The sequence below is a fragment of the Antrostomus carolinensis genome, unplaced genomic scaffold, assembly GCF_000700745.2.
Source record: "Antrostomus carolinensis isolate BGI_N321 unplaced genomic scaffold, ASM70074v2 scaffold14942, whole genome shotgun sequence".
Lineage (NCBI taxonomy): Eukaryota > Metazoa > Chordata > Aves > Caprimulgiformes > Caprimulgidae > Antrostomus > Antrostomus carolinensis.
In genome coordinates, this window is record NW_010300277.1 from 19,230 (window position 1) to 42,690 (window position 23,461).

Here is a 23,461-nt window from a genome sequence, read left to right on the forward strand (position 1 = left end):
GCCTGTGGTTCACAGGTTCACTGCCTGTGGTTCTGCTCAGAGCCAGCTTAACCCACGGCTTTCCTTTCACAGAAAGGCGTTCTCTCTCATGCACTCACCGTAACGCCTGATGCCATGAAAAAATACTGTTTTCTTATTACTTTAATTAGGAGCTTGCTTATTCTTATGCTATAAACCCACTGGATTTCATTTGAAACAAAGCCCTCTGAAGAAGTGGAGTTGGTTGGACACTGGACATGTCAGGTCCCCAGCCAGCACTGGCTGGGAGGTCAGGACTAGGATCTGTGGGTCAATAACAGCGCATCGTGTTTCTACTTATCTGTATTTATACTTGAGGTGTCTGGGTCATGGTGGAATGCTGCTCTAGGACGGGTGTGAAAACAAACCAAGAAAACTGCTCAGGCAGTTGTGGCCCCACTGAATTTAACCACAAAAATACCAGCAATTCAAAGGAGTAAAGCTTTCCACCTCAGCCCAGCTACGGTAGTGTATCAGTAACATCTCATGATAAAGTCCAGAGAATAAACAGTTTATGCTGATAAAAAATGAATTTATAAGTAACTTAGTCTGCTGCACTCAAAGGGATGTGACCTTTTCCATTTATCTCAAGAGTACACTGAATCTCAAGTGTGTTTTTTGAGGGAAAAATTTACAAGTAGGACAGGTATGCAACTGTGCTATTGATTCGTAGAACTCTGTGTGCAAATTGGGCTATTAATTGTATGCACAAATGATGAAGCAAATGAAAGAAAAACTGTCTTAATTGATCTTTCATTTTTTGAGAGATGTAAAATGTAGTACTAGATGTATTCGGTACCCTTTTAACCAGAATACTCTGTCTTCAATTGTTGGCCAGCAGCCCATGATGTGAGACTGTAACACCATGGATCAAAACCAGAAGTAGAGAGTAATTCATAGACTGAATCAATGGACCATAATTAAAATATCACATATAAAACCAATTCTGAAATACTGCTTAAAGGCTATCATTACAATTGCTTACAACTTCGTTCTAAATTCAAATGCTCACTAAATAAGCCCATAAGCCTGACACAAAAAGTGAGTAGAGCCTTCTCCGTCTCTCCCACCAGTGAAAAAAGCTTTGTTCGATGCATTTGCAGAACAAAGGGATGCACCATGCACTTTTCCACTAATAATACCAAGAAGCTTAAAGAAGTAGTTTCTAAATATACAGGACTGATCATATCCTCCTTTGGTTAAAAATACAAAATCTAGCATGACTGGATACATGACAAATATATATTAAGCTCGTATTGACAAACAGTATATAAAAGCAAGTAAGTCATGATAAGCTACAGGATTTTTTTTTTCCAGCAGAAAAGAAAAAATGAGGGAAAAAATAGAGGAAAAACTAGGAAATTAAATCCAGATATTTAGGCCATACATTTCATTTCCTTCTTGCATGAGTGAAAAGGTTCTAAGTTAAAAAGAAAATGTCCTACATTAAAACTACTACTTTTTCGCTATTCAAAATACCTGTTTTTTGCAGTTGATAGCACATTGTTGTCATTATTTCAATACAAAGAAAAATAATATTCTTTCTCCCAGGAAAATCAGTGTGCTTAGTTTCACGAACAAAAATAGGACACTGAACTGCAGCAGCTCTAACAACCGTGAACCCAGTTCTGCAGCACTTCACTTAGGCAAGACTTCTTACTGAGCCTGGTGCTTGTGCAAGGGCTACAGAAGGAGAAGCAGGATTCCCTCACCGTATGACCCAGAACATCAGGAGGGATGGGGGAGGAAAAGCACCCTAACGTTAAGACAATTTGCAATTTGTATACGCATGAGTTTAGCTTTTTGGTTTTACATCTTGTATTTTTAGCAATATTCTCCAATTCAGTTCTCATATTTTGTCAGTATTCTCTGCTTAAGTTCAAAGAAATTTTGTGTCATATAAACTCAGCGTTAGCAGCCCTTCCACGCCACAAAGGAAGTGCCAGCTTTCAGTATACAAAAATTATTACTATTTATTATTATTTCTTAGCTGTAGGAAGGAAACAGAGTGAGTGGCAGCCAAAGCTGCGTGTTTACCCCTTCTGATGTAGGTGAGAGCAGCAGCCGCAGGGCTGGCTCTCTGTGGGCCTTTGGAGGTTGAGGAAGGGTTTGTCACGTCACTCTGTCCCCGCTTCCCACTCCCCAGACTGTTCACAGAGCCCTAAAGTTGGGAACTGAGTGGGAATAGAGAGGTGAATGGGTGAAGCTGGAAACAACCCTTCATGGCTGTTCCTCGAGATCTGGGCAGGGTCCCTGCACAGAAGTGTCTGTTTCCACCTTGGTAGTGCAGATCTGTTTTTTGAAAGCATCTGAGCGAGTTGCATCTGAGCATCTGTGGTCTGCAGACAACTGCTGAGTTCAGCGTCCCTTAGCGCCGCAGCGCAGCAGCAATCAGCATGGCACCAGCACGCTGCGCAGTGGTTTGGGGCAGGAAGTGAAGAATACCACCAAATTCAACTAAATTAACAGTGTGTTTGGGGAGGTGGCATCCAATTACCAGGACTTTGTCCAGAACATCTGTCTAGACGTCTTTGCTCTTGCAAAAACGTTATGGGATCTTTGATGTCAAGAAGTGGTCAGGATCTTGGTTTTTCATCTTATTTGAAGGACAACAGAAGCAAGAGTGATGAGACTGCTGGCTGCTGCCCCAGGAAGGGGTCATCAGCAGCTCTGGAGACAGGGTGCTGTCTCCTGCAGAGCCACACCGAAATGCCCACGGCAGGCGTCACGCCAAGTGGGTGCATGACAGCCCTTTGTTCTGGGGGAGCGAGGGGGCTGGATGCAGGACCCGAGCCCATCACATCCTGCAATGCAGATCAACCACAGCCAGGGTGCAGCTGCCTCGACCTTAACTTTGCAAGTCAAAATTGTACTGAATGAAAGATTTCATCTCTAATATTGGTGGGTGTACAAAACAAAACAAGGATATGAGCTAGATTTGGCTTTGGTGTTGCAGGGAAAAAACCCCAAGTAATAAAACAGAGAGAAGGAGCTAGCAGTGGATAAGTTGCCATCAGAAGTTGGTGACTGCCCTCTCTGATTACAGCGCTGTGGCCTCAGAGAGCTGTGCCTGTCGTTTCCTAGCCAAGTCTGCAAGCATGTGGGCAGGGGAGGGGAGAGGAGATGACACTCATAGTACAGCGTATTTCTTTCATTTCACTCATTACATCAATTAGACAAAGTCAAAATCTGTGTTTCATCCACAGAGATTTCTGGGCTCGAACATTTTCACCTGGTCGTCATTTTTTTACCAGGGGTTCATCTCTGGTGTAGCACCTTTTAAAACATGCTTGTTCTGGACTATAATAGACTCATACAGTAGAAACAGTAGCTTAAAATGCTAATGGTATCGAAATACATCATTTGGATGTTAATGTGCCAAAACACTCAGATATGAGACAGCGGGAAGTACAAATGCAGCTGACTAATATTTAATTTTCCTCCTCTTGCCCCTGTTTGTATGGTCCTCCCCATCCACTGCCCTGAAGCTCGCTGCTGGTTTTATAGCAGTGTCAGCAGTTCTCAGCAACAGCTCTTGCACACGCTCCTATTTACCCCCAGTTTAAATTCTAATTCTTTTGTCAAACGTCTTCCATCTTTCCACCCAAGGCTTCTTTATCTCTTTACACAGTCTTACTTTATGCCACTTTCAAGCTCCATCCTGGTTGTACCTGGAGAAGTGGCGTTACCTCAGTCTGATGGGGATTCCTTGGTCCAGCATTTGAGATCCGACAGCAGCAGCCTATCACTCCCTCTGTGCATCAGTGCTAGGAAGGGACACAGAAAATCTGTTTCCCAGCTGCCCGTTTTTACCTGGGAAGGGCAAGACCAACTCACTGTCACATCCCACGGGCAGTGTCCTGCGGCCATCTCGCTCTTCCTACAGTTTTCACCACTCTCCCCCAGTACTCCAGATCATCCCTGCCCAGTCCTCCCTTTTCTGGAGTCCCGTCTCATTGTCCTAGTCTCTCATCAGCTAACTTGTTAGAGCTTCCCTATTCTGGCTGCTTCCGGAAGTCTTGGTCTCCTTGCCTGGAGACCCAACATTGGCCGGAGGTTTCACCCTTCCGAGTCCTAGCGATGCCCTTTCCTGCACTGCTACCAGGTGCATCCTGTAGAGTTTTGGTTCTGGCTTTTGTTCCACCTGTATTTCATTCATGGGGGTGTCCTACTGCTACTGACTCCAATGGGATGTAAAGGAGAGAAAGGCTCATTTCTGACTTGCCCACAACCTCACAGGGCACGGCCCTTGTTAGTTTCCAGGGTTGCATCCAGTCAAGCTGTAATTTGCAAGAAACCACTAAAATAACAGAAATCTCTGCTGAGATTTGGACATATTTGTGAAAAGACATTTTTCAAGGGTTTAGACCTTGGCCAGCTGTTCACGTTGTTTCACAGACAGATCAAAAGTACCATTTGGATAGAAAGACTACTCACATAAAATTTCTGACCTTTGCTTGAGAGCAGAATGACACCAAACCACATTGACAGAAAGGTTTGAAGAATCTACAAACCATTCATGCAACAACATATTTTCGCCCAACCTTGTTCTGGCTGAAAGCACTAATGTTGGTGAAACCAAGTAGAAGAGTATTTCTGGTAAAAAAATTCATATCTGTTTTCCCTCACCTCCTTTTATCCTGACCAGGTACACAACTAATGAAATACACTCAGAGATGTACATGCTGCTGGTCTTCTGTTATCATACTCAATCAATAGGAACAATTTAGAGCAGCGGTAACCTCTCCATGCATACTTCCGTAGTCTCAAGGGATCAATATAATCAGTATCGCAGCTGGCTGGTGAGGAATAATGAGATTATGATAACAAAAAGGCAAGCTTTCCAAATTTTTTCTTAGTGTATGCCAAAACATCATACTTTTCTATCTGTCCATAAAGGACAAAATAGCAATATTTAAGAATACTGAATCTATTTCTAAAAAAGAAGTATATTAAAAAGTAGGTTTTTACCTATGATTTCTTAAACCTTAACTTGCTTGGCGAATGCAGTATTTCTTTCCTTTAAAAGTAACCATGAGATTTGACTTTTTCATTCTTGGAAAGGAGCCATACCTGTTTAAAACTGTACCAAATTTTCCACAGATTTCTGCTGAACAGGACTGCCATTTGCAAAAACCTTGGTTTTGTATGATAGTAATACTTGTCTATTCACAGCTAAAATTCACCTCAGAGATGTCGCTGATTAAAATCATGAATGTTTATTAAAAAAAGCCAAATTATTATAATAGTCTTAGCGGTTATATAACATGTTTACTGAAACTGGGAAAGCAGAACCGAAGTTCCTGTCCTCCTTCCTGATACTCCCCTGGGATCCCCTTGAGTGTCAGCATTCACTCTGCACCCTCACTGAGTCTATTCCCAGCGAGTGCCGTTGCCCGTCCGTTTTCAACAGCTTGAGGCAAAGACTGCCTTTATGGCTGCAATAAAGTATTTTAACAGGTTATCTGGGTCCAGTCCTTAAAAGTAGCTACACATCTCTCAGCACACAATCATGTCAGGTCTATTTTAAGAGCAGCCATAAAAGACAGGATCAGCTGAATCCAAACGATGAGCTATGGAGCACTGTCGGCACGCGGACTGCACTGTCACTGTTTATATACTGATGGAAGGGATGTGGGAAGTCTAAACATTTATGAAAGGAATGAAGATCATTATCATTTCTATAATATGTATGGGAACACTCACATTTTACTTACAGTGCTAGTAACAATTATGTTTTAGCTATCTAGTTAAATAAATGGATTATACATGAATCTTACCTGGGAGGAAATGAGATGTCCAGTTCATACAATCTGTCTTTAAAGACTGACAGCTCTCTGTCAAATTCTAAAAGCTATAAAAGACAGAAATAAATGTATTCACTCTTTAATGCTGAACTGAAACAATCTAAAAATACTACATTATATAAAAGGAAATAAACAGAGACTTTGATTACACAGCTTGAGTCATATCCCTCATATAATAGTTTTAAAACATAGTGCAAACCACTCAGTACTAGTTTGATATATGAACAGTTCATTGAGAAAGTGTTCAAAATGTTCCTTTTCATCTCAGTGAAACACGTAACACTGGCTCTTTATAGCAGTGACCTGTATGTACACTTACTATTGCAAGATGGCAAATTTTTTTTTGAAATTTATTAGCAATCTTTTCAAAGATAAACTAGACTAGCATTAAAAAAGTACAGCAACCTGATACGCTAATCAGCCCACAAAACTGCCAGCAAAAGTATCACATTACTTTATATTATCTTTATCTCAGATAAGAAGGTACAATAAACACAAGGATGTGCACACCATTCTTCCTAAGCAAAGACAAGCAGTGCTTTTGTACCCCTGCTTTGGGTGATGCATGTCAGATATCAGAAAGAGTGATAAGTGACAATAGGCAAAATGTGTTCCCAGGCAGCAGCCAAGATACAGTGCTAGAAGGAGATATTTAACAGAGATGTTCGTAAGTCTAGATTTAATGTCCTGTATAAATATTAGTTCTTGCTAAATTTGTTTTCCCCATGGCCTCTACAGAGAAAATAAATATCTGCAGTTTTTTGTTCATCAACACAAACCTGCTCATAACAAGTCAACGATTATCGTCCACATTAAACCAATAATTGTTCTGATGGACATAAACGACCATATTTCAGAACCATGGCTGGTGTTCAGCCTGACATCCGAGTGAATTAGCGAGTTAAAAGACAAAAAGCTCATAATCTGCGCGGTTACTGGCTGTCGCTCTAAGTGCCACTTTCTATTTTGACAAGTGTGTCATCCCAGCAGTATCCCATAGGATGGTGGCGTGTTTGCCCACTGTTCATTAATCATGTTCCATCTCACAGCTGTGCTGATACCATTGTATAAGTGGCAGAGGTTCCCAAAGAAATTAGATTGTGTCCCTCTTTCCCCTCTGCCACCTCATAAATCATTCCTGAAATGTGCAATTAGCAGCTACTTGTACACATTAATTATCTGTGTGAAAAGCAGCTACCTGAACCACCTGCACTGCTGATTAGCTACCTCTCTAAGGCCCACCTGGCTCTCTTGCCTTTCTAGCTGCCCTGTTGTTATATCTACACACTTTTACATGAGGATGCCAAATAAAAGGCAGCTTCCCCTGGTTTTGTGCATCTGACACCAAACTCTGTGATGGAACGCTGGAAAAGATTTTGCAATACAAATAACTGCATATAATTTGTACATGTTTTAACAGCTGATCAAAAGCCAGAATATCCAAGACGTTTGGATAAATATTTATAAATATCTGTGTGGAAACTTACAGTATGTACCTAATAGTATGCTCAATCCTAAAAATGTTGGCATGGTTCAGCCACTGTTCTTACTGAAGCAATGTGAACATGGAAAAAATGGATTAGGAAACATGGAATCTGAACATGGAACAGGAAAAAATGGTTTACCATGCACATTTCCAGACTGTGATCCTCTATTTAAGTATGCACAGATAGATGTGTAGCCACAATACATACATACAAACTGGCTGTGAAAACAAATGTTACCAGCCCTTTCCTGCTCCACATGTCTCGACCTTAAAGACAGTATCTGCCCAATGTGAAACATGCAGAGGAAAAAATCCTACCATCCATAGGTAAAACTCTTCTTTGAACCATAGGTCTATTAATACAGTGCAAATGCATTTTTCCTGCTGTTGCCAAGTAATCAGATCAGAGCAGGAAAGTGGAAGCACCAGGAGAAAGAGGGCTATTTCTGAAGTGTGAAAACTGCAAGGACTGAATCAAAGAACAATGCTGCATAGAACACAATGGTATAAATTACTCATGGGCATTCCAAGGGCTGGCAACCTTAAATAGATGCATTGTCCTCTCACACCAATTCACACTTTCCAAATTTTATACATTCAGATTGTTCTTGCTATGAAGATATCTGCAAACTAAACGTAGGCTGGGGTTTTGTGGACTATACAGTCAGATCTGCACTACTACCCAAAGAAGCTTGCGATGTGTTTATTTGTGCAGTTGCTCGTTTAGTGGTGTCTGTGCTACGCAGATGAGCTGCTGACACTGGTGACAGAGAGGACAGATCATAGGAACAAGACTGTATTGTGTGCTGTGCTCTCTATTAGTTCCCCAAGTTTCCCCAGGTAGAGGGACGTCTTTAACCTGAAATGACAAAGCCAAATCCCCATGATGAACCAGCTGGATGTCAGAGCCCAACGAGGTGCCTAGAAGAAATATTTAGGGAGGGCTCATTGTAGACAGTTCATCCTCACACGTAAAACAGTTAAATATTTCCACTGGATTATTGGCACAAACTTTTATTTTGTGTTACGTTTTAAATAATTATTTAATTTTTAAAAAATTACTTATTTTTTCCTAGATATTAAGTGACTATGTTACAGTACTATACCCTTCTGTTCAAAGGCGTCCACAAACTGTGCAAACAGACATCTGCTCATTCTTACAAAGGGCAATAACAAGTTATTCATGTGTCCAGGACTGCCTAGTGTGAACCCACCTAACCGCTTTTCTTTACCTGGTAGCACTGCAGACAGTGGGCGAGATAAGGGGGGGAAAATGAGGAAAACTTTAACCGTGTGTTTTGAAAAAACTCCATATTTTTTTTAGTTGAAGAGCATGTTTTCATTATTACTTTTTCAGTACTAAAAGCATCTGGGTTTTCATCTAAGCCTGTAATCTCAAAATGCAAGATTACTGGTGAAAAAACAAGGCGTTCACTAGGTCTTGTCACAAACAGTTATAAACATCACTTTCCCTCAACTCAACTTAGTAAGAGAGGGAATGGGACCCGACATGGGCATCATTCAATTGTATTCGCTTTATGACAGGTACATGGCTGGCTGGGGCTCCCTGGCCTTACAGAAAATGAATGAAAATTAATATAGGCCGGATGATACTGAGGAGCAGTCAAGAAACTCACAGGGTAATGTATTTACTTTTAAAGCATATAACATTGTATCTAAAAAAACCCATCCAGACAATACTCTATTAATGGCAATTTTCAGCACAAATTGCTCACCTATTTCCATATTGTACACTAAACAGCATTGTGAATAATGTCATTGCTGTAACAGTAAACATGAGTATGTCTGCCACTCTAAATGCCTTAAAAATGACAAAGAAATTAAGTTCAAAGCCTAAAAATCAATACATTGTTCTATTTAATTTACTCATTATAAGATCATCCTTAACAACCAAATCTTTAAGGTGTTACCTGACTTGCTGAGGTAATTTGAGCAATTACACAGAGGTATTAAAATGCTGTGGAAGTTAATTCCAGAACTATATGTCATAGGCAGTTCAGAAGACCATTTTTTTTTTTTTTCACCAATGCATTTATACCTAAATGATAGAAAGGATGATGCAGGGCTTAGGTCTTATCTGCTGTAATCACTGAGTTGCTGATATTCTGTCAAGATATTTGCTCGACAATGTCCAGTGACCAGCCCAACATGAATGTCTGATTAAAGTCTTCCAAATGAAAATAGCATCCATACATACGAGTAATATATCTGTGGTCAGCTCATACCCCATGAGACACAGCGATAAGGTGCCTCGGGGAATAGAGCTGTGCAGCATGTGTAAGAAGACACACAGCACACATCCACTGCCCTGCGACTGTAAGAAAAAACTCACAGGGCAGAACATGATTTTTAAAAACAGGTTAAATTCATTGATAGGATTTTACAGTCTGAAGTTATGTATTTCCATTTAGCAAACTTCATGAACCAAATGCTTCAATTAGTTTCTACACTCAAGCTCCTATTGACCTGAATGGGAATTGGCTTGATATCAATGAATTTCTCTGCACAGAATTAAATAATGACTGCATTTGCAGTAAATCATATTCCCTATTTAATTTGAATAGAATTAAAAGCATTTAGGGCTGTTGCCTGTATCAGCTGCAGTGCCCATCACCAAATTACCAAAACTGCTGTTTTCCCAGGCAACCGTGTCACCTGTAAAGGCTGCTGCAGTTTTGGTTTTCTCCGCTTTTTTTTGTCAGCACTACAATGTACAAGTGCTTTTATGTACAAGGGTGAAGGAGAAGGGAATGCATGATACCAGGGCACGAGGTCCTGTGCAGGGACTGTCTTCAGAACCCGTACGCCACTCAGTAAGAAAAAACTGAGCAGGGCTGGACGGATGCTCTGGGGATGGGGACTCCAGCGAGGTCCCTCGCTCCAGGGCTGGAGTATGGGCTGCAGTTCCCTGTAGCTCATGGGGCCATATCTGGTTAAGCAGCATGTGCTTTGGCCAAAGATAACAATTATCTGGAATACTAAATTTTGATATTATGTAGCTTGACAGCAATCAAAGGATTATAACAGGTTAGCCTGCTGTAGAAATCAAGGTAATTTTGCTTGCTTGAGTTTAAAGCAATGAGGCACTCTTAAAAGGTCAATGTCCACTGATATGCTGCAATGGCCCACCCTGGTTAAAATCACACACGTATGAACCCTTTAAAACAGGGCAACTTAATTCAGCCATTGGAGTAGAACAACGGCAATTACTCATAAGACCTACAGACCAAAGTCAGAGCACTGGTAGATCAGAAGGTGATATTAGCAGCATTTATCAAATCCATCTGCAGGACCCATCAGAGAATTCACAGCTGCGAAAGGGAAATGAAGTTTCAGACCAAAAAGAGGAGATAAGCATACAGAAATGACCTTAGAGAATTAAAATATGTGGACACTGGTTACTGTAACCTCCTTTGCCAGCCTTGTATAGCACACAGTTTTTTTCAAGAGGCTTTGGACATACAGTAATTTTATCCAGCTTTCCAGTCAAAGAAAAATATTTAGAAACTGACTCAGCAGGCTACTGACTTCAAATAAAGGTCTGTGGAAATGCTGGTCCCTCCCCGTTATCCATGAAAATGTCATACACAACTCTGCTCTGCATTATTTTGAAGCTACTGTTTTCTCTAGCTAAAACTTTGTAAAATGATCCATTACCATACATTTTAAATCTTAATTTTCTTTCTCTCATAAAGCCTTCTTTAACTTTTGTGTATTATGACATTTCTGCATATATCTGATAAATTGTTTATACATCCTGAATGGCAGTGTTGCCAAATCCTAAATGCCTACAGAAATGTGGATATATGGCACACGGAGGAACTGCACCAAATAAACTTTTCTTAGCACTAGAAGAGGTAGGCACAGGCAGTAAAAGACTGTCAGCACTGAAGGCTCCCTGTGCCTGTACCAATTCAGAAAATCTCTGATTTCAGTGGAAGCTCCCGCAGGAAAACACTGGCTTTGTTCTTGTTTTGACAGTATGTCTCTCTCTCTCAGGAGACATTCCAACGGTTTAAAGGACATGAACATTTTCTAGTAAGTATTCCAACTTTTCAGAAAACTGCTCTGGAAAATGCATTTAAAAATAGTATTTCTGTTATGGAAATATTTAGGTTGCTTAAAATATCTAGAAAGAACCACACTTTCCCTTGATGCCTATTGATCACTAGAGTAATTACAGGAGACTACTATTGGCTCTGTCTCATTAGAGCTCTCTTTTCTGTCTCCTTGCCCGACTTCTCACATTCCCACATTTCTCATCCTCCTCATGCCCCTGAGCCTGGTTTGCACTGCAGGACCCAGGCACGGACATGGCTGCAGCTGCACAGCTCGAGTGCCCAGGACCACGAGGACTCTGTGAGGTGGTGACATCTTCAGCTAACGGCCAGGGCAGGGTGAGCGTCCAGCACACGGCAGAGGAACATGCTCCAGACCTGGGGCTTTCAATAGCCTCGGGGTCTAACACAAACACCTCTCAGAGTTCACGTGCTGTGATATTTCTCATTCTGAAAGATGCTCAGTGCCTTACGATGCCTGTTGGTCCTGTGATACACACACACCTGAACACTGATTTGGATAAAATAGTGCTTTCAAACTTTTCCAGTTATGTACCCCTTACATTTTTCCAGTGGAGGCTGTAGCCCTTTTAGACACTTCACACACTCGGATTTTGCATACAATCTTGGTTTTCCTAAATGCCCTGTGTGGATACTTTCAATCCAAGTCTGTGGACTTCAGGCTGAAACTACTACTAAATATGCAAATATAGATGTTGGACCTCCTATTTAGACTACACTTAAACAACGACCAATGCCGAAAAAAATAAAAATAGCACAGTACACCTGAATTAGCCTTACAATAGCAGTGTAGAACAGGACATGGGGACAAAAGGTCATGAAATAACATGCGATATGGGGAAATTCTACACCAGAATAATTCACTCATTTAGAACATGGAGATGGCAGTATATAGCTAGCAGTACATCTGGACTGGCTTCTGCTTGCAATCTGGCTTTACATTTAAGTTTGCTAGTGAGAACAATTTATTGATAATACTTCCTGTCTCTGTCGTTACTAATTTTGCAGTTTATCCAGTGGCATGAACTAACCACTACCTTAAGCAAATGCAATTCCAAGCATGGGAATAATGTTTTTGAGTAAAGGAATAGAGCACAAAGCCATTTTCCACTAGCACTTTATGAAAATCAAGCATCTCAGATGGCCACCTTAAATAAAAGAGGCAGTTTCAGGATGCATAGGATTTCCTTATGACCAGTCCCAGGTAACAATAGTCCTAAGCAATCAATTTCCTTCCTCTATCCTAATTTGCCCTTATACATCATATTCAAGATTTTATCTGGACAGGGGCTGGTTGGCTCAGTGGATAAACCTCTGCCTTTTCACCTTTGGGATCATGGTTCAAGTCAAACCCTGATGAAATGCACTTGATCGTCCTAATCTAGTTCTTAGTGGACAGTATTCCCATTATCTTTAAAAGGGTCAGAGTCAAGGCCATTGGGAAGAGTGCATTGTGCTATATCTTGTCTGTTGATTAATACATTTTCAGTGATGCCAGATCCTTAACCTTCATGAGCACACATATTCTCACAAAAAGCTTAATAAAGGTCCCTTATGGACTAAACCTTTCTTCTCAATTTGCATATAATTTAAAGATTTCCAGGGAATATTAAAAAACTCACAAAAAAATATAAAAGTATGTTTGCCTGAACTGTTTGTAATAACACTTCTAAGTTAATTTGCACAGTAACAGATAATTTTAAACCATTAGCTGGCATAAGGAGAACAAGACCTTTACAACTCAAGCCATTTTTACAGCACATTATGGCTTTTTTTCTCATACCCTATCAGTTGAAGCTAAACAGACACAGAGAATAAAGGAAATCTACCCTTTAATATCTACTATTATCTACTGCTCAAAACATAGAAATTAAGTAAAACGTGCTCTCTGTATAAGTTTACTGTTTGTTCTCTGCAGCAGGAAGACCGCTGAAGGACCACTGACAGGAATGTGAAGATCTCTGCTTTTTTTTTTTTTTTTTTTTTTCTCCTTTAAAATAACAAAGTAAGAAATGGAACCTCTTCCATTCAGTGAGTATCTAGGCTGGAGATCACTGGGCTTTTCTGCATAACTATCTTGCATCTGTTTTGGCATTAATGCTGGTAACATTACCAGCATTAATGTCCCTGCTCACAGCAGGGGGGTTGGAACTGGATGATCTTTAAGGTTCCTTCCAACCCAAACCATTCTATGATTCTATGAACATCAACAGTATCTCTGAACCATCCGATTACGCAGGAGCAACTGTGCGGCTGGCACCCTGGCTCCAACCTCCTCTCCCTCCCCGCTCAGAGGCTGGGGAGCTGCCAGGAGCATGGGCTGCCCAGGTACACATCCCCGGAGAGCAGGGGCTGCCCAGGTACGTGACCCCAGAGAGCAGGGCCAGCGCTGCCTGAGGGCACAGGGGACAGCAGGAGACCACCAGTGCAAGCACAGCTGAGTAATCAGTCACCAGTTTCCATGAACATCCACAGACAAAAGATTATGATTTTAGCAGAAATAAGATCAGGTTCAACTCTGAAGACAACGAATTCACTGACTACCCTTATTACACAGTTGTGGTCAAAATCTGAAGGACAGTACATTCGTTTCTATCTGGACTGATTCTTTAATATGGTTCATATGAAAGAGAGGAATGTATGCACCATTTCTCATTTCTGATTGAGGTAAAAGATTATAAAATTATTTTTAATGATTAAATCATTCCTCTGCAGTCATTAAGAGTTTTTGCATTCTTACTGTATATTTATTTAAATGACGACTGAATAAACAGCATTTAGCTTGTGGTTCTTTTGTTCAAATCAATCACAGAATCGTAGGGGTTGGAAGGGACCTCAGGAGATAACACAATTATAATTTTTTCATTAAATAATTATCCTTGGCTTGCTCTTCTTTTGATTGTTTCAAAATTAACAAGGAACTCTCAAACACAAGATATTTTGAAAAAACACTTATAGCCTGATTTACCACAAATGATTAAGGAATTTGAAAAAAAAAAAAAGGTCAAAGTGTAGATTTATTCAAGAACTGAATAAATCAGCACATTGCCATTGTCCTGAAAGCACTGGCCTGCCGATTTATATCACTTGAGAGCTGCCAGATCCAAAAATACAACCTGGTTTTGTGTGAGTAGTGCACTAGTGAGTTAGCATGAGGTGAGGAAGAGTGGACAGCACTGCAGACCCACCCGGGAAGCCTACACAGGAGGCCTGGGCATTCCCCGAGGCCTGGCTTGCGTGGGGACTCCTCATGCTCTTTGGGTGGGTGAAGAGCAGGAGCACAAAAGAGGGGTGGCTGGATATGATCGCAGTTCCCAGCTTCTGCTGCCTCTTGAAGGACACAAGCAACCAGCTCAGATTAGAGAAGCCTCATTTGGTCTTTGCCCACCTTTCATGGGCAAGTCTCTGGAGCAGGAGGATACAAGGGCACTGTACAGCACAGCATGGCTCTATCCCACTGTCAAGGTCAGAGGTGTTGAGCTTTTGCTAATTCAAAATGATAGAATGATCTATCTCATTGATAGAACGAGAGGAAATGGCCTCAAGTTGCGCCAGGGGAGGTTTAGATTGGATCTGAGGAAAAACTTCTTCACCCAAAGGGCAGTCAAGCATTGGAACAGGCTGCCCAGGGAGGTGGTGGAGTCACCTTCCCTGGTGGGATTTAACAGATGGGCAGATGAGGTGCTCAGGGACGTGGGTTAGAGGTGGGATTGGCAGTGTTTGGTTTATGGTTGGACTCGATGATCTTAAAGGTCTTTTCCAACCACCATGATTCTGTGATAAGCAACAACTTAAAATGGCATCTGTCTGACACTAAGGTGTTAGCTCCGCATGTTCTACATCCTCTGGTGCCACCTTTCTCATTGCCTCCCTGTAATGTCCTTCCTCGTAGCCCCTAGACAGGGCAGTTCTGTTGGAGTTACAGCAGTTAGACCCTGGTCCATCTGAGGTACTATAACTCTCATGTACGATTCAGAACGTATCAATTAAATATTCAGACAGTTTTGCATTATTGCTACAGCTATTTTCAATTAGGTTTTCTCTTTTTTCTGTCGCTACACAGCTGGATAAATCTGGGTGTTTCTTTCTGAAATAAAATGATACAGAATAATCATTGTACTTCAAGGTAATAAATACAGGTAACTGTTAAGCTGACTTCGGAATAAGCTACAGATAAGTCTGGGTAAGCTACAGATTAATTTGGAAAAATTATACCTGACAGATTACTCTATGCATTTCAAACTGAATTTCTGTTGAACAGATAATTTGTATTTGTATCCAATTTTTCATAAAAAATACTCATTTTTAGAAATATATCTTAAGATTCTTTTTGTTGATTGCAATGTAGAAAAGAAGGAACAACTGTGTACGGACAATGATAAAGTAGCCTGTGGATAATAAATATTTGTCAGGTCTTGTCACATCTGTACACATTCCAATGTTACTGAAGAGCACCACACTGATAAAAAAAAAATACCCTCAGAAAAATCAATGGATTTTGAGCTGAAGCAGTTGCTAAACACACAGAAAACATCTTTATCCAACAGCCATAGTGCTGTGAAAATTCCCAAGCCTTGCATTGGTACAGCTAAGGAAAATTTAATCTTCCCAAATACTCATCAGGGCACTCCATCCTGCAGACCTGACAGCCCCACTTATAATTAATTATACAATTTCGATGGGAATATCGACTAAACAAAGCTATAAATCATAGAAAAAGTCAATAGGCATGGACACATTCAATCATGTCCCGACCAATGATTACTACTCTTAAAATACAATAATTATTTTCAGGAGCCAGCTTGAATTAAATTTCTGTCAGGATGGTACAAGACCGGCGGTTGATGAAGGATGCGATGGATTTTTTGGGTTGAATTCGGCACAGAGACATTTATCCTTTTAGATAGGTAGTTTGTTTTTAGTGATCATGGTGCTGCGTGTTTAACTAGACCATGAAGATTAGATTATCTCCAATGGCTCATTATATCGTTTATCTTTTCCTTCCATGTTTGATCTGGAAGATTTCCCGCTTCTTGATGCATGAATGAAATGACTGCTGATTTTGAAATGGAATGTGCTTAAGTGGGATTCTGCCTACGCCTTCGCACACCACGTCCATGTATGTAAAGTCAATGAACAGTCATCTGAAATACCACTAGGATGTGGTAAATGACAGCAACAAGTATGACTTTGCTCAGCTTCAGAAATGTACTGGGAAAAAATAAAAATGACAAACATCTGAGTTATTTTTAAAAAATTATAATAGTAACGCACATAGAGGAAAATCTGGGACAGGAATGGTATTGGCATGGAAACAGGAAGAGGGATTAGTGTTACTACTTTGAATTATATGTCCCCCAAACTGAAAAACATGAGGGAAAGAAATGTTACATATTTCCCAAGGATGTATTCACCTTGAAAATTTAAAAACAAACAAACCCCAAACCAACTTATCTCACAGTAACTGTGTTTTTATGATATATTGCTGAGACAGATACTTCTCGTGGTACACATACACAGCGCACAAAGACATGCTGCAGAAGGGACAGCAGCACCAACGAACAGGATGGATGTCAACAGATGCTGAAAGGACAAACAGATCTCCACTTTCTTCAAGAATTTGACTCATCAGACTCTTCCGACCTCAAGAAATGAGAGAGATCTCAGATTCCCACATGGAATTAACCTTCTAGGTGTAAGGTGACTTAAAAACAGAGAGGGTAAAAAGGGTTCAGATCCTTGCCCCGGATCCTTGCAGAGAGCCCTCCAAACAACCCAGTTCTCTATGAATGAAGAGAAGAAGCCACAGATAGGAGAGAAGAAGAGAGAGGGGGAGAGTCATGGATCCTGTGCACATCCCATCCCTACACAACAAGGAGTGATACAGCGTGTGAGCAGGGGCTCTGTGTAACTGGCACCGAGGGTGGCAAAACCAAGAGGTGAGGACTAGGGCAGACACAAAGGGGTTCTCCATAAAGCTGAGATACTGAAGATGAATCTCGTCTTCTTTTGTCATGGGGATGAGGAAGGAAGGTAAAATTCAGTCACCCTGAGGAAAGGACTGAAGAGAGAAGGGGAACCTTGGCTATCTTGTCAGCCTGCACAAATGACTCTGACACACAGTTTCTGCAGAAAACAAAGTTTTCTGAAGGATTACTTTGTCTAGCATAGTCTGTCCTATTTATATAGCTCAGAATATTCAACACATGAATGCTCTTAGTTTATGCATACATGGGCAGACCAAGATCTGACACAAGTGAGTATAGCTCTTCTAATGTCAGTGAAGTTGGGCCAATTTCCACAAGCAGAGGGTCTGGCCAACGAAATCCACAATAAGGCTCCCACATCCAATATGAACATTCCCACATTCCTCGTTTTAAACTGTGTGTAACTGTTCAGGGTTTAGGTTTTTTTTTTGGCTGCTTAATGTTTTTCCTTTAGATATGTAACTCCTAGGAACCTTAGATGAAGAAAGCTGTAAGCAGTGATACAGAGATTTTCTACATGGCTACATTTTGAAATAAAATCACCTTAAAGAAGAGATAAAGCCATTCTCCACAGAAAAACTGTAGTCCTCATTACAAATCAGAACGTTCATGTTCCCTGTCTGCTTCCTCCCCTTATGAAGCCCTCTATGATTGCCCAAACAGTGCCAGTCTGCTGCAGGGTTTGAGCATTCTATTCTAATTATTCATGTGTTCTTATTATTCTTTGTACACTCAGAAGGCCAAGATATTCTCAGAGCAGCTTTGCATTAAGGGCTTTTCCTAAGTGTACAATGAAGAGTTAGAAACAGGATGCTTGAAGAAATGCAGACCAGAGGACAGAGAAGAAAAGTGAATTGTCGCGTATATTTAATTTACAATTTTTTTCTATGAAAAAGGTAGTAAACAGAAGCCAGAGTTAACAAGCTGAACACAAAATAACTGACTAAGTGAGGAGGAAATTTGGAGCAATTATTGGGTTAGCTGAATTATCTCTTCTCATTCTGTAGACAGGGGGATTGATAAGGATAAAGGGCTGGTAGAGAAATGCAGTTTGTTTGAGTTTCCAACTTCTTCCTTCAAAGTGTTTAGCAATAAACTTACCGCAGTGCCATTGTTATCTCTAAATACATCTTGATTAAAATAGTCAAAAAGCTTCTTTTCTAATTGTAGCATAACCTAAAGAAAAACAGAGGAGAAAGGTCAGCAAAGCTCTTGGACTCAGCTACCTAACACACAGCTGTTGGGAGTGACCCTTTTAGAGACATGCGACCCTTTAAAACTGCACCACGTTTCCATGCGTCTAAAGCTCCTTGTCAGCTTGCCCACTGGGCTGACTGGCAATCACTTTAAAAGATCCAATTAATTGAGCATTAGGTGTGACAATCTATATCCCTCCCCTCCCTTTAAATTATCAGTTTGAAACAACTATATTCATGCTTTGTAGGAAAGAAAGTGAACATTCAACAGCGTTTCTATTTACCCAGCGGGTACAGAGGGCATTAAGTTGTTTACCTTTCGGTCATTATCAGATTCACGAAATATTAGCTTGACTACTTCATTTGTGTCAGCTGCCCGGATAGTCTGCATTGTAGCTTTTGCACATAGTGTCTAATAAAAAAGACAAAGGGAGAAAGAGAAACTAGTTTACACGCAAAATAAGGCCACATTTCATTGAACTTCATCCACCTACGTATCTTCTATGCCCACCTGAAAATATGATTTGCTGTAGGTCAAAATAAAAAGCATTGCTAATTTAAGTAACTTCCACTCACGATGGATTTAAAACAATACATGGAATTACTGTTTGGAGAGAAACAGGCAATATTAAGAAAGCATCAATCAGATAAGGCAAATATTCAGTGCATTTACTACCGTGCACACAGGTCCTTTCACAGCTCTGACACCATATTACACATTACTTGTAAACATCCTCAAAAGCCACTTCCTACAGCTAATGACTCCACAGCCCTACCGGTTTCTGTACCACATTCTTGAAAGCCGATAACTCCATTGACACTACAGTTCTGCAGGTTAACTCTTGTTTGCAAAAACTTCTGCCTTTTAAGTTAATGTTCCAAGTATAATTTAAAAGACCAAGCAGCACTCACACAACCTGACAGCAAGTTCCACAGCTTACTCTGGATAGCAAATTCCCCACGCATCATCCAAAAAATAAAATAAGAGACAACATCACATCTCTAGATATTGAGGACTGGGTGTCTAAAACAGTATAAATCAACACTTCATCAGGAACAGAGGTAGGAATTTCCAAGGAAGCGTCAGGCCTCGATTCATTCAGCATTCGTGTGGCTGGGGCCCAGTTTCAAGGACAATCAAAGCTGACGTGGAGAATAATACAGAATTGCTTGTGTAAAGGGCTTGCTCTGTTGAATTGTAATAGGTGAAAATCTGGAGCTTTCAGCAAAGCAGTTAGGCATATATTTTAACTGAAAAACATACTTTAGTTTCACTGAACCTGTACTTTTAGTGAAGCTTTAAGTCAAGTGCTTTCAGATGCAGAAGCAGACTATAACTCACTGTTGGGGTAGGCAGGCGTTACAGAGTGCTCTGCAGTTACCCAGCTTGGGCAAAGCTACTGGCCAGTGTGTAACGCTGCCCCAGCCCACCCGCCTGGGTTGCTGGAAACCATGAGGCCCAAGACACAAAGGGGAACAGAGAAAACCTGGGTGTTACTCAAAGGCAGAGAGAAGGTGGCCAAGATGTGCACCCACACCTGTGAGTCCGTCCAGCAGCCTCTGCTAGAGCCGCACCGCAAGCTGCTGAGAGGATCTACGCACAGCCCTGGATGAGGGGATGGGCAAACACCATCCTTCTGAATAAAAGCTTATTTTGCCAGAGGTTCTTAACGAAAGCGTGCTGAAGAAAATAATTGGGAAGAGGGATTCTTGCTCTGTCTGTGCTATTCCTTTCCATAATGGCCAGAAAACAGATTTTCATTTTGCATAACACTCACTTTTTAAAATAAATATGTTCTGTGGTAATAGGGTAATGGAATTTCACATCCTGCTGCACGCTTCTTTCTCTTGCAAAGAGAAATACTTTTATATTGGGATTCATTATTAAAAGTGCAGTATTTATCAGACACCATGCCATGAAACTACAGCTTACTTCACAGTTTCTTATTCTGAATTTCTTCTACAGGAGATGCCAAATATGTATTTAAACAAAAAAAAAAAAAAAGAAATCTGCTTCCAAATATTTTAGATCTCAGCTGCGGTTACCAGTGCTAGAGTGGAAAAGAATCTGTCAATGGACCTTTTTTCCTCCCCCTTTGATAGAAAGACATTAAAAAATGAACCTTGATAAAGGCCGTTGTGTGTTGCCATAGTACAAACAAAAAGCAACAAGCTAAGCAATTTCATTTTTAAAGGCTAACTTGAGTGTGATTCAGTAAAAATAAAATACAAATCTAATTTTTTCTTCAAGTGTCTGAACTGAACAGATGCTGACTCCCCATCTTACTGAATAAATGATGTCCTTTCCTGACAAGTTTTTCTTGATTGTTTCCTCCCACCCAAAAGCAGTGCCACAGCTATAGATCACAAACCTCTAACTCTGGGTTTTATGCTAAAAAACATGGCACAGCCATGTCACCAACACGGCCATAGGTGTCTGTGAAATCACAGTTTTTGCTAGAGGGAAGGAGCAGTGGTCTCACAGACACAGACGCAGGCTGCCCTTTTGAGAATTTCACCGGTTTTCCAGAATTTTAAAGGTGTTTTTTGGGAGGCTTTTTTGGAGAAGAGATGAAAGATGCCAGCAGTAGCTTGTTAGACCCAATGTTGCTTGGGGGGGAGGAGGAGAGGCACACTGGACCGTCAGGGAAGCTGCACTTTGGTACCACTTCTGTCAGGCACAGACCTGGTAACTTTTCCCTTGCATCCACCAGTCCTGCAGGACCCGTTTTGTCTCTTTGGACATGTAATGACCGTTTTGCCATCTGTGTCCGTGTGCGGACACCAGTGAGGTAATCCACTGGCCAGCCATTCCCAAAGTGCGCCCCCTCCATACCGGCTATTGAAATTCAAAGCACAGATTAGCTAATCGGGTCAAGCCCAAAAAAATAGCGCTTTGGGCTCATGTGTCACAAATCAGTCTGGTCGCCTTTAAACAGCGCACCAGATTAGAACAAGCACCCGAACAAACCAAAGCGGAAAACCCGCCGCTCTCTAAAGCTGGTTTCTAAAGCCCTAACAAATCGCTCCATCTTTCACTCATTTAAACTTTCCAAATGAGGGTCAATACGGTCCCCGAGCATCCAAATGCTAATGCGCTTAAGTGCGCTTAAGCAGCTTTCCAGAGTGAATGGGCCAAAGAAGGGCTCGAAGAGACAAGGCAGAGTTACTGTCACTGTCAAAAAGTCATTGTAGCCACCCCCAGAGTGGTTGCAATTCAAGAAATTCATGATTTCTGTCTCTTAAAGGCATCTGCTTGAGAACATTTTTTTTTTCTGAGCTGCTTTATCTCACAACTTCAGGCCCACTCTAAAAGAAAAAACCCCACGATCGACTCTTGAGAACCAATACAGAGAAAGGACCCACAAACCTTATTGCTTTCAAATTTCACACGCACAAAAAGTTACCTTATTCACAGACAAAAAGTGATTGGGCAAAGGTTCATTTCTTATACAAGCTGAAGCACTCCTTTTTTTTCCTCCTCCTTTCAATTTCTACAAAGTCGTAGTCACCCAAGCAGAAAACTTTCGGGAACATGTGCCCTTTTAGACAAGTCTACTTATGAAGGGATTTTTTGTTGCTGGTAAAGAAAATAAAAATGCTATGAAACCACGCTGTTTCTTTTTGGGTATCCCCTCAAAGGTACTCTTTTACAAAGTCAGAAGAGGGGAAATCAGATATCAAAACTCTACCCAAGTTATCTTTTTGAATTTTTTTTTTTTTTAAACAAGATTTGTTTAAGAAGTTTGCAGGAGAGATGTATTCAGAGCTGAGAAAGGACCCAGTATTCAGCCTCCGCTTAGCAAACACAGACATGTCTTATTCCCATTTTCACATATCCTGTCCACACAGGTAGATCCTTCATAGTATTTTGTAAACAATCCTTTGCGATAATTTAGGTGTATTGAATTGTAAAACACAGCAATAACTTTTCTGATAATTACCTTGGAATGTTATAAAAATGTAGTATTACAAAAAGCTAGGAGTGCAAGTTTTTTATATTGACAAAAAGACAAATCTGGAATTTCTTCTAAACTCTGCAATGCTCAGAAACGGAAAGCCTTTTGATTTACAGCATAAATGCAACCTTCAAAATACATCTGCTCCCACACAGATACAACACATTGAAATGTTTTAGACTGTATTTCTGCATACTTACAGTAAAAAGGGATAAAGACATCAAAACAATTGTGTTACATATATAAAACACACACACAATATTATATAATAGATATTATATAATTGCGTTTTATATTGCATATATATGGAAACATTCTGAACAGCTGGGAACTGCACTAGCAAGCTTCCAGGAGCAGCAATTCAACTCAGCAGTGAGATAAATGTTGGCTGAATTAAGAACAAGTATAAAAAAGCACTGACGAGAAGCCACTTCAAGTATCACCATGCAAAACTACTTTCTCTTTGAATATTTCCAGAGGAGCAATCTGATGTCCTGGGAAGCAGAGACGGTGGTGGGGCTGGGTGGGATGGAGAGCGAAAGCCTCCCACACCGCTCCTGTCCTGCCTCTCAGCGCGCTGCATGTGGAGCATGCCCACAGTCCACCTTCCGATGGCAAATCACTGATTACACATTACACAAACCTGCCACTTGTACTCATGTCAGGACTGATTCAGCTTCACAGGTGGTTTACAGCAGCACCAATTCTACCACCTGGGAAAGCCCTGCAGCAGTGCTCTGGTCTCCACTACACCACCCCTTTGCTGGTAGGGGGCAAAGGGATATTTTGATCTTGAAATAACTCTTTGGGTAGTGTCTGTGACAAAAGCAGCTTGGCACTAAGACCCTATCTTCATGCTCCCATTCTCCCAAAAATCTCCCGCATCCCTAAAATAAATGATTCCTGCT

The 23,461-nt window shown here is 40.8% G+C and overlaps 1 protein-coding gene across 1 annotated transcript in view; it reads right to left on the reverse strand.

Annotated features, from left to right (window-relative positions):
- Positions 1-23,461, reverse strand: part of INPP5A (inositol polyphosphate-5-phosphatase A) — a 68,848-nt gene that overhangs the window by 17,066 nt on the left and 28,321 nt on the right. Inside the window, exons 5-7 of the mRNA XM_029083773.1 lie at positions 18,911-19,006; positions 18,500-18,574; positions 5,799-5,872 (exon numbers count right to left, since the gene is read on the reverse strand). Coding sequence (XP_028939606.1) covers positions 5,799-5,872; positions 18,500-18,574; positions 18,911-19,006 — 245 coding nt within the window. The remainder of the gene's footprint in view (positions 1-5,798; positions 5,873-18,499; positions 18,575-18,910; positions 19,007-23,461) is intronic.